This window comes from Xenopus laevis, chromosome 1L (genome assembly GCF_017654675.1).
Source record: "Xenopus laevis strain J_2021 chromosome 1L, Xenopus_laevis_v10.1, whole genome shotgun sequence".
Lineage (NCBI taxonomy): Eukaryota > Metazoa > Chordata > Amphibia > Anura > Pipidae > Xenopus > Xenopus laevis.
Genome location: NC_054371.1, coordinates 215,044,960 through 215,057,341, shown reverse-complemented (window position 1 = coordinate 215,057,341; position 12,382 = coordinate 215,044,960). Strand labels below are relative to the sequence as shown.

Genomic DNA, 12,382 nt, shown 5'->3' with positions numbered 1-12,382 from the left:
TCAGTGCATGGTTGCTGGGGTAATTTGGATTCTAACAACCAGATTGCAAACTGGAGAGCTGCTGAATAAAAAGCTAAATAACTCAAAAAACCACACAAAATACAAAATGAAAACAATTGCAGTGTCTCAGAATATCACTCTCTATGTCATACTAAAAGTTAATTTTAAGGTGAACAATCCCCTTTAAAGAAATGTTCAGGTTCTCCCTGTGTCTAAATGTGTTTCTTTTGGATACTCCATCCACACTATAAAAATATACAGCCAGGTGAGTAAATAAGCACATTGACCATAGTGTGTGTATGTGTGAATGCAGTAGTGACACTAGATAGTATGCTCCCCGATCCCTGGGGCAAGGACTAAGGTAAATGATTTATTGTGTCTGTAAAGCCCTGCCAAATGCATTATCGACCGCTTAAAGGTACATGCCCAAATACTGGGTAGAGACAGATAATAAACAAGGATCCTTCAACTCATGCCTATGAGCCAGCAACGTCAGTGGGGCCCCACCAAGGCTCGGTCAGGAGACATAACCTAGTGATTTCTTTGCTATAAATTTTATGTCGATTTTAATGACTTCCTAATTCTTCCAGGGACAGGAAATCTGACAGTGTTAGTGACATTAGCTGGGATCATTCTAAATTGGCCACAGGGTGGGGTGAATGGAGCTGAGCTGTTGACAAGAAAACCTTCGATAAACAGGATCGCCTCTTCTGAACCCTCCACTTACAGGCCTACGCAGAGGTTCTGAAGTGTGGGCGGGGTGGGATATCCTAAGTACAATGCCGTTAGTGTACTCTGATAGCCCTCGCTCTCTCAAGCAAACCCTGTCCTCTGATTCACGCTCTCCAGCCGTCTCTCTCACAGTGTCTCATATTGAGACCTTTTCAACTGAAATTCATTTTATGTTGCTGGAGATAACTAAACACCAGCCTAAATTGCCCACTCAATTAACCCTGTATGGGTGCGGTGCTAGAAGCTGAATGACCAGTGCTACCAAGACTGCAGTGCTACAAATTTGACCAAATCTACATAAATTATAGTTTAGAATAGAGGTATCATGGAAGAGTGAGAGGAGCAAACCCCTCTATAAGCACTTTACCTAGTAGATCACTTGTATACATTTAGGAGCGGATTTATCAAAGGTTGAGTTGTGCTTTCCAGAAAAATTTGAGTATTTCAAAGGTAGTATTTCTGTCAAAAACTAGAATTTTTGAGGGTTTTAAAAAAACACAAATTTTTTGGGGTTAAAAAAAAATTGAATTTATGGGGGGTTTGTAAAAGAAATCAAACTTTTAAAGATTTATTATACCCCAAAGCTGTAAATTGCTCTAATCTAAAAATACTTCAGTTAAAACCTGTCGAGGTCATATAGAAGTCCACGGCAAAGGTCCCTTGAACCATTTGAACATGTTAAAGAGATACTGACACCAGAAATTAAACTTTTTTTTTTACATCTATCATAATATTGCCTTTGAAAGCTACTTATAACTTTGCCATAAAGTATTTGCACAAGGCTTTTACATTACCTATCTACATGACCTATAGGCATATACTTTCATATTTTACAAAGTAGTTTTTTTAGTGTCAGTATCACTTTAATAGCCTTCATGATAAAAACGGAAAACTCGATTAATTTGAGCAATTCAAATTTTTCCCACAAACCTCAAAAATGTGCTCTTTTGATCAATAACCACCTTAAACTTCCAGTTTAATGAAAAGATTGTTTATTTTCAGTAGCCATTTAGAGCTACATCTTAAGATATACTTAAGATATACAGGTAGAAACAATAGAATTATATCTGTATCTGATCATTCAGCAGTAAACAGTGGCGTTTGAAGGTGCCCAATCAAAATTTTCCATCCTGGCCAATCGACAAGGCCACCAATATCAAAGGGTTTTGCCTATAACACTTGGTCTCCTGCCATACATGCTCCCAATAGCCTTTGTACAATAATACCTGTGTGTGTGTCCACTTTAGGAAGATATATTCTCATGCTAATATGTAATCTTCTTTCTTCTGTCCTTAAAGGAGAACTAAACCCTAAAGTTAAAAAAAACCTACCCCCTACCCTACATAGACCCTCCTCCCTCCCAGCCTAGCTGCTACCCTGGGCAAATGCCCCTAAGTCTTTACTTACACCTTGGTGCAGATTCTGTCCAGCGGAGTCCAGCGGAGTTCATGGGCACCATCTTCAGCCGCTTCAGTAATCTTCGGAATGAGACCAGTGCTTCGGCAATTTTCATGAGTTTCAGCGCATGCACAGTTGTCGCAAAACAAAAATGTGCCGCTACACTGGTCTCATTCCGAAGAGAAGAAGATAGCTGCCGTGAACTCCGCTGGATAGAATCTGCACGGAGGGGTAAGTAAAGACTCATTTGCCTGGGCTAGCAGCTAGGCTGGGGGGAGGAGGGAGGGGGGTCTATGTAGGGGGGTGAGTTTTTTTTTTAACTTTAGTTCTCCTTTAAAGGAGAAGGAAAGTTCTTTTTACTTGGGGCTGCCAAAAGTTAGGCATAACGTTGTTATCTAAGCCTACTTTTAAAGTGATACTGACACTTAAAAACTACTTTTCAAAATATTAATGTACATTAAAAGGTACCTATGGGTTATGTTGACCGTTTTTCATTGATAAGTCTTCTTTTGTAAGTAATTGTTACTTTAACTTCCTAAACCTGACTGTTTTGCAAACCTGACCGTCTCTTCTCAACCTGAGTTTTTAATTCAGAATTCAGCTTCACAAATATGGCAGCCCCCTCATAGAGGAAAGTGGGGGATCAGATGGGTAATGTAAAAGCATTGGGCAAATACTTTTGGCATAATTATAAATAGCATGCAAAGACAATAGCTGTAAAAAAGGTTTAATTTCTGGTGTCAGTATCTCCTTAAGGGGCTTCGTTCAAGTGTACAAAGTCCCAACTTGGCCAACCTTTGTTTTGAGACTTTCCATACTCTTAATTGGCTCTTCTTTGGACTTTCTGTGTATCTATATTTTCATTTATATGGTGCTTTTTGTTCACACAAGGCTGTACAGTAACCTTTTTGAGCACTGGAGACCAAAACGACACTGCATTGGGGCAAGTCGAGGAGAAGAAATCTATTTTGTAATAGGTTTGGTGTACTATTCTATAAAAGCTCATTTACTAAGTTCTGCCAATTACTTTTCTACAATTATTAGCCGGTGATGCTGCTGGGGCTTCAGGAGGAGTTCACAGTATCATGTGCAAAAATATCTTAAATGGTGGGAATGACAATATTCCCGAATCAATCAGGCTTTTTGTGCTATGTTTGGAAGATTAGTACATCTGCCTGTGTGAGTGAATTTATGCTGCTCACTTTCACTACTGGAGAGGCTTAAATTGGCCTTTTGATCACAGGCACTTTGTGATGGCACGGGTCAAGAACGAAGTGCACTCAAAAACTGGGGGTCTTTAAATTAGCTCCTAAATCTTGTGCCTGAGAGCTGTGACCTTTTGCGAGGGGCCCTTTAAGCTGACCAGCAGAGGAAACCTGAACATTCTCCAATGATTAATGTGCTGACTGTTAGTCACAGATAAAAGGAATGGAGATACAGGGCACTCTTTTCATGAGCCAGGCTTTCCCTTGAGAAGAAAGTCTTTCACTAGTGTCCCTAGTGAATTCACTACTCACCAAAGAAAATTGCAGTTATGACTCAGTGGAGGTGTCACTCACCCATGGACCAGCATTGTGTGTAAACATCCGCTTCAGAGCTCAATAGGCTCAATTTCGAAAATCTAAAAGTCTGTATTTAATGTTTACCTCTCTGGCGCTTTATTATGATGCTATGTATTATAATAATAATAATAATAACAACACATATTTATAAAGTACCAACATAGAATGGTATAAACATCACATATACAAATCATATAAATACTCACCAAATACAAATGAAAAATAGAGCCCAGCTTATTAGAGCCTACAATCACATACATAGTAACATAGTAACATAGTAAGTAAGGCTGAAAAAAGACACATGTCCATCGAGTTCAACCTTTTTTTTTTTTTTTGTTTATTAACTACCTATCTGCCAGTTGATCCAGAGGAAGGCAAAAAAACCCATCTGAAGCCTCTCCAATTTGCCTTAGAGGGGGAAAAATTCCTTCCTTCGAATTATTATGTTCTGATTATGCTATTACAGGCATGGGACCCGTTATCCGTAAACCCGTTATTGGAAAGGCCGTCTCCCATAGACCTAATTTTATCCAAACAATCCAAATTTTATCAAATTGATTTCATTTTCCTCTGTAATAATAAAACAGTAGCTTGTACTTGATCCCAACTAAGATATAATTAATGAAAGAGTTTTTATAACTCAAATGAACTTACAACTCGATTGCTTTCTTATTTAAGAAAAACCTCAAATGGAATGCGAGCTTGAGTTGCGAGTCCCGAAAAAAACTCGAATTGATCGAGTTTTCGGTAAAAAAAACGCTCTCGTTCGAATTATTCAAGTTTTTGGGCAAAATCCTCCGAAAGAAACTCGAGCATCATGAAGGCTATTAACATCTTCGAATGGTTCAAGGGACCTCTGCCATTGACTCCTACATGGTCTTGACAGGTTTTAGATGATGTATTTTCGGATTCAAGCTATTTCCAGCTTTGGGGTATAATAAATCTTGAAAAATTTGAGTTTTAAAAAAAAAAAAAGTTTTTTTTAACCTGAAAATTTGAGTTTTGACAAAATAAAATCACCTTGAAAACTTGAATTTTCATGTACCCTTTAATTGTTTAAATAATTTTTTAGTAGATTTAAAGTGTAAAAATCAAAATTATGGAAAGACCCGTTATTCAGAATACACCAGGTCCCAAGCATTCTGGATAACAGGTCCCATATCTGTATTATGATTTGATATTAAGGACCTACAAAAACCAATGAACTATAGACCATGCTTAATCAGTTACATTACTTTCTGTCCTTTCTACCTATAATGCAGTGTTTTGTCCAGAATTTCAAGGATGCAACAAACAACCACAGATAATGCCAGTGAAACATTGTGCACTGGTTAGCGGGTGGTATTCATCTGACTAGAGCCCGTGACATAAGGGGCAGCACATGTGAAAGGTTTGGCCGAATACCGAACTGAATCCGAAATTTCCCTAATATAAATTAGGGAAATGAGGGGGCAAAAGAACCACACGGCTAAAAATCTTTTTGACTTTCTTGTTTTTGTGACAAAAAGCCATGTGATGTTTTGCATTCTGTTTGGCAAGGCACTTGGATTCGTCCGAATCCTACTGTAAAAGGCCGAATTCTGAACTGAATCCTGGATTCGGTGCATCCCTAATTTCAGTACTTACTTCTTGGTCGCTACGGGGCAGATTTATCTAATTTCGAATTCATGTGCGTTTTTAAAAACTCCCATAAACTCCCATGAGCTCTAAATTTGACCAATCGAAATTTATTTAAAAAAAAATATCGACTTTTTTTAAACCCGGATGAATTAAATCAACCCGAAAAATCAAATGTGATCTTAGTTTTAAAAACTCGATTGTCAGGAAGGCTGCAAACAGCTCCAAATTGATCCCAGGACGTCTCCCATTGACTTAAACAGCAATTCGGCAGGTTTAAGGTGGTGACTAGTCGAATTTGAGTGCGAGAGGGCCAGAGTATGATAAATCTTGAAAATTGAATATTTAAAAAAAACTCGAATCAAATTCGAATAATTCCCTAGTCGAATTTGACAGTTTTGGACGACAAAAAAAATCATGAAAAATTTGAATTTCTAATTCATATTTTCAATTCGACCCTTGATAAATGTACTCCTAGGTGTTAGTTAAAGGGCTTTTTTGGCCTTAGAATGTAAACATCTCCTTTCATTTTATATTATAAGGTGCTTGGGTGCAAGTGTAGCTAAATACAAGCTTATTATGTATGTTGTCTCAATGGGAGTATTTCTGCTTGCAAGAGGCAACAGTGAGCTTTTTTTCTGGACACATCCAGCTTTTACAAGATACTCTTTCTCTCGTAGGTTTCTGCATTGGGACTGGATCCATCTGGTGCACGTCTGGTGACTGGTGGATATGATTATGACGTTCGATTTTGGGATTTTGCAGGAATGGATGCCTCTCTACAGGCATTTAGATCCCTACAGCCATGTGAATGGTAAGTTTTTCTTTCAACTTGTCTATGTGATTAGATACGTGGTAGTGGGTGGTAATCTGACTTTTGTCTGGACACCACATGTGATAATAGCAAGGCGCTATTCTTATTTCACACTTCTCAGTCTCTGCTTTTGTGAAGCCTCTGTAATTCCGTCACTTTAAATTATAGCCCATCCACTTCAACATTCTGTAAATCTATTATGTTGACTCCCAGTTTCTATGGTAGGTGTAAATGTCCTGCTTTCTCCATCTCCTCCAATATGTTTTCCGATCTAGAGCTTCCTTCCTTATTGTGCTCTTTGTTTTTTTTACTTTTTAACCATATTAACAACAATATTTTGAAAAAAATACTTTTAAACCAACAACCAAATATACTGACAAAGTCCAGATATCTCCTAAAGGAGCAGTAACACCAAAAAATGAAAGTGTTTGAAAGTTATTAAAATATAATGTACTGTTGCATTGCACTGGTAAAACTGTGTTTGCTTTAGAAACTCTACTATAGTTTATATAAAGAAGCTCCTGTGTAGCCATGGGGGCAGCCATTGAAGCACAGGATACACAGTAGATAACAGATAAGTTCTGAAAAATCCCATTGTATACTACAGAGCTTATCTGTTATCTGCTGTGTATCCTGTGCCTTTTCTCATTTTGTAGCTTTGAATGGCTGCCCCCATGACTACACAGCAGCTTATTTAAATAAACTATAGTAGATATTCTGAATCAAACATAACATTTTTACCAGTGCAGGGCAAAAATACATTATATTTTAATTACTTTGATACAATTAGATTTTTTTTGGTCTTACTGATCCTTTAACTTTCTTGCACCCACTGACTGTGTTCAGCCCTGCCTTTTTATATTACAAATACAGTCACTTAAACGGGCACTAGCACTCAGCCTGAAGGGTATTGGAACTCTCCGCATGTATACACATGTATTTTGTTTATTTTCCATAAATGTTCAGCAGAAATGATTGTGCACAAAGAGAGAAGACGTGTTCAGTTTCCGGTATGAATTTTGGTCTCAAATCCATGTTGTCTTACACCAAAAACATCAAGTTTTACCGGATAATTTGGGACTCCGTGTTGCAATACTGTGCTGTAGGGTTCTGCATAGGGATATTTAGGAATACATATAAGGGTGAATAGTCTGCAAGCACTTACTATTATTGACAGTAAGAATAGTTGCAGATCTAGTTCTCTCTGCAAATGTTCATCCGTCTATGTGAGGCAATCTTACTGGTAAGCTATTCTGCAATTATCATTGCCCACAGTGTGAAGCATTGGGACACAGGTTGATAATGCTCTATACTTAACACACATTTATTCTCTTGCATTGTAGTCCCCTAATAAGAAACCAGAAGGAGCTCTGCTAAAATCAGTGATCCCCATTCAGTGGCTCATGAATAACATGTTGCTCTTTGACCCTTGGATGTTGCTCCCAGTGGCTTCCAACCATGTGTTATTTTTTAATTCCAGGCTTGGAGGCAAGTTTTGGTTGTATAAAAACCAGATGTACTGCCAAACAGAGCCTCCTGCAGGCTGCAAGTCACATAGTGACTACAAAATAGCCAATTAAAGCCCAGATTTGGCACCCCAGCAATTTATTGCATGCTTGTGCTCTCCAACTTTTTTTACATTTGAATGTGGCTCATGGGTAAAAAAGTTTTGTGACCCCTGGATAAGATGAATAGCGATGTGTCCAGCAGACAGAGGCCAAAATGGTATTCTCCACTGCAGAATCCTTCAAAGCAGGTGCTGGCTTGGAGGCAAGTTTTAGTTGCATAATAGCCATGTGTACTGCCAAACAGAGCCTCCTGTAGGGTGCAAGTCACAAAGTGGCTACCAAATATTGTCTGGACGGGGGAGTCAAAATAGGCCTTGCCATTCCAAGTACACAGAGGCCGAAATTGTCCTCTACCAGCCCACTAAATAGTGACTATGGGACCTTACAGTCTGCCATTTGCCAGAACCCACAGATTGTCAAATAGCCAATAACAGCCCATATTTGGCACCCTAGCAACTTATTTCATGTTTGTGCTGCTCTCCAACCTTTTTTACATTTGAATGTGGCTCATGGGTAAAAAAGTTTGGGGACCCCTGACTAAGATGAATAGGGATGTGACCAGCAGACAGAGGCCAAAATGGGATTCTCCACTGCAGGATCAGCTCCGGTGTTGTTTTTATTGCCTATACATAGATAACCAAACACAATTGTCCAGTAATATATGAAGGTACATGCTCACTTTATTAGCAATTTAAAGCAATTTATACAGGTATCAAGCTATAAGCTGAACATAAAAACTAACACAGAAACTTGTTGTGAGTATCTGAGTTGAAATCATGGTTTAATCCTTTATTTCCTTGTAAGCAGATTACTCTATCCCACGACCCTCTACTATGCTCTATGGGGACCTGTCCAGCCTGAGTCTTGCGCCAGTACATTAGCCTGCACTCCTGGTGTTCAGCACGTAGAACCCAAGTACTGCAATGCACAAGGAATTTAAAACAAAACAAACAAAATGATGTATTCCTCTGAAAGCTCTATTTTGGAGAAATACCTATTTTTTTCCCCATTTCAACACTCACAGAGCAGTCTGCTATTAAAGTATTGTATTTCAGTACTGATTTATAGAGAAATATTAAGATCAGGGGTGGCAAAATGGGGGTAATGTGATACTTTTTTTTTTGAAATTCCAGTGTAATATTCCCAACCTGCTATTAATTAGATCCATGCTGGGTGATCACCCTGCTTGCATTTGGAAGATAAATGGTTGTTGGAAATAAATGTTTTGTTTTCTTTTATCAGAACTATTTAGTTGCCAGAGGATAGGGACCTAATGGTTTAACTTAGGCATCCAAGTAGTTAAAGGAGATACTTATTTTCTCTTAGAAGTTGGTCTTAATTTTTTTTACTTTTTTGCCTATTTTACCTTTTTGTCAGTTGTGAAACTTAGAGGCTGTAAATATACATTCATCATTATTTCTGTTCCTTTAAATGAGAATTAAACCGTTAACTAAAAAAAACCCTGCCCCCTGGGGAAATGCCCCTAACTTTTTACTGATCCCTCGTTGCAGATTCAGGGATCGCAGTTCAGGGCAGCCATCTTCCGGGCCTTCGGTAATCTGAGACTGAGACCAGTGAAGAGGCTCATGCGCAGTTGGAGCAATTTCCTGTACAACTGTGCATGCGCTGAAATGGACGCAAATTGTCGAAGCGCTGGAATACACAAAGACCTGGAAGATGGCTGCTGTGAACAGGATCAGGCTGGGGGGGCCTGGGGACGCTGTCCAGGGCCCCCCTCTGGCCTCCCCGCCCGCCCCCTACTGTGAGGCGCATGCATGAAGACGCGCTGTGCCGAATTTTTTTTTTGTGTGGAATCCCAATATGGGGAGAGGGGTCTGGCCCTGGCCCATGTAGGTCAGCCCACCAGGTTTTTTCCCGGTGTCACCCTGGCCGTGAAATTCGATCCCTGAATCTGTACCGATGGGTAAGTAAAAAGTTAGGGGCATTTCCCGGGGGTGGTGGGCTAGGGTAGGGGGGTCTATGTAGGGTAGGGGGTAGAGTTTTTTTTAGTTAACGGTTTAATTCTCCTTTAAGTAATTTAAAAATAACTTGCTTTAGATTTTTTTTTTTTTTTGCATTTAACCCATTATCCTACACTATATGGCATCAATAAGGTATCCAATCACCTGCCTGTCTATTCTCTTATTTCCAAACAAAAAGGATCACTATGAATTTGGTCCTCATTTTGAGAAGGCTTTCCACTAGATGTTGATTATTGTTGGTAGGATTTGCTTTCATTTATCTACAGGAGCATTAGTAAGGGTGGTCACTGATGTTGGGGATCAAGCCTGGCTTGTAGTTTATCCCACTGGTGTTCAATTTGATTAAGATCAGGGCTTTTTGCAGGCCAGTCTGGTTCTTCCATTTCCATCTCCACAAACCCATTCTGTCCAGACATTAAAATTGTCAAAAAATTGTGACCGGACGCTGTAGTAGAGTCCTGTGTGAGACCTGTTTATGAAACCTGTATCCAACCTGCAAGTCTCACCCAGTTCCGCAATCCACATTTTCTTTGACATGCTAATTATCTGACAGCAAATGTCTTTGCCACAACCTCAACAGCTTTCCACTGGCTCTTGCATAGAGGCCAAACATCCCCCCACCAACCCAATAAATACTGACTGTCTATGGCATTTTACAGCAGCCCCTCTGCCATTTGCCAGAACATACAGATTGCCAGTCCAGGCCTGATCTGAAGTGATTTCACCGTAAGCCAAGAGAGATGTAATTTGCATCGGAGGTTGGGGAAAAAACAGAAAAAAGAATGTAACGGTAAGGACACATACTAAGATTCGGGGAGATTGTCGCCCAGCAATAAATCTACTCTTCTTCGGGGCGACTTGTCTCCCCGAACTGCCACCCGCCTGCTATAATTGAAATCGCCAGCTGGGTGGCACTCGGAGCGCTTCGTTTTCCGAAGTTTCCTCGTGAGGCAGATTCATTTAAAAAGGGCTAACTCGCCGTGGTAAATCTAGGCAATGGGTAGTCCCTATACTCTATGACTTACCGATACCACATACTGCTGTAAGGAATTTTATAGTTTATGGTGTGAAATTGTACTGTGATGACATGTTAAGTGAATGCTGATATTTCTATGCAACCAATGTGTGGCAACCCCTCACCTTTTATTTATTTTGTAATTTTTATCCCTTTGTTTTGCTATATATCCTTCCCCTTTCTTTCTTCTGTATTCCCCCCTCCATTTGTTGGAAACCATTTCAATAAAAACTATTGAAAGAAAAAAAAGGGCTAACTCAACAGCTTCTAACAACCCATACTTTATATAGTTAGTTTAATGCTATTAATTTCAAGGGTAGGTGGAAGGGCATGTAGTGACAATAAAATTAAAAAATAACAATAAGGTACATTTTTTAAATGTAATATAAAAGCAATAGGCAGAACACATTTAAAAAATCATTCTAATTGCTATGGTCAGTGTTCCGGAAAACAGATTGACAATGTAATTATTATTGTGGTTTTTTTTAAAGGAGAAGGAAAGCCATCCTGCACTTGGGGGTGTCAAATGTTAGGCACCCCCAAGTAATTGTATTTACTTACCTGAAACCTGGGGCCAGTGCTTTTATCAACAGAAAACTGCACCAGCACAGGGTTATACCAGTGAGCACCACAGAGCTTTCACGGCTGTGCATGCGCAGTAGAACAAAAAGCTGAATTTTAACTAAAAAGTTGTCTATTTCGTTCAACTGCACTTGCGTTTGCCCCGGGAAATTTGAAGAAAGAAGAAGCCGGAAGAGGATTGCTCCGTGGTGCTCACTGACATAACCCCAGGCCAGTACAGTTTTCCACTTATAGGATTCCGCTGGCCCGTGGTTTCAATGCAATACAATCACTTAGGGGTGCCTAAGATTTGGCACCCCAAGTGCAGGATGACTTTCCTTCTCCTTAAATCTCAGTTTTAACTTAGAGTATTTTGTAGCTTATTAACAAACCATTTATATTATTATCTCTATTTATTAACTCTGTTTCCATTTTAACAGTCATCAGATAAAGTCCCTTCAGTACAGCAACACAGGGGATGTTATTCTTGTGGTGGCTGGAAACTCCCAAGCTAAAGTACTTGACAGAGATGGATTCCCAGTCATGGAGTGTGTTAAAGGAGACCAGTACATAGTGGACATGGCAAATACTAAGGTAAGTAAAGCATAAGCCTCCATTCTGCTCAGATATAAGGTACTATTAGTGCTGGCTATTTATAGGATTGCTGTCGTGAGTCAATATTATATGAGATTTTCAGGTTTTTTTTTTATATAATATATCATATTTATGTGGTCCCCCATTTACTCTGTTTTTGCTCCACCATTTAAAAAAAAAAAAAAGTCCAGGTACAGTAATTGGCTCCTGATGGCATAGCATAGTGCTTGTGAAAGGTAGGAACCACAGAGGATGAACTGCAGTGGGGCATGGATTTATCTCTGTAAAGGGCTGTATATAAATTATGGATGATAAATAAACTACTAATTAGTGTCTTTCATGCCTCCACATTTAATATAAAAAATGGCTAAAATATTACCAGTAATCTGTAGATTGACATGAGTACAGCTAGGGTAAACTCTTGTAAATCAGCCATTATCCTAAAAAGCTCTAGGTGCTATTACCCTTAGCATGTAGCACTGGGGTCTTGAGATTATTTCTAAACTGGGCCTCTGAGCTTGACCAGTCCTTTGCACACT

The 12,382-nt window shown here is 39.2% G+C and overlaps 1 protein-coding gene across 2 annotated transcripts in view; it reads left to right on the top strand.

Moving 5' to 3' along the window:
• The window catches only part of wdr70.L (WD repeat domain 70 L homeolog), a 194,601-nt gene that overhangs the window by 30,855 nt on the left and 151,364 nt on the right, over nucleotides 1-12,382 (top strand). For both annotated transcript variants that reach the window (XM_041580207.1, NM_001092174.1), the window contains 2 exon segments: nucleotides 5,990-6,123; nucleotides 11,690-11,843. In XM_041580207.1, the coding sequence (XP_041436141.1) occupies nucleotides 5,990-6,123; nucleotides 11,690-11,843 (288 nt within the window).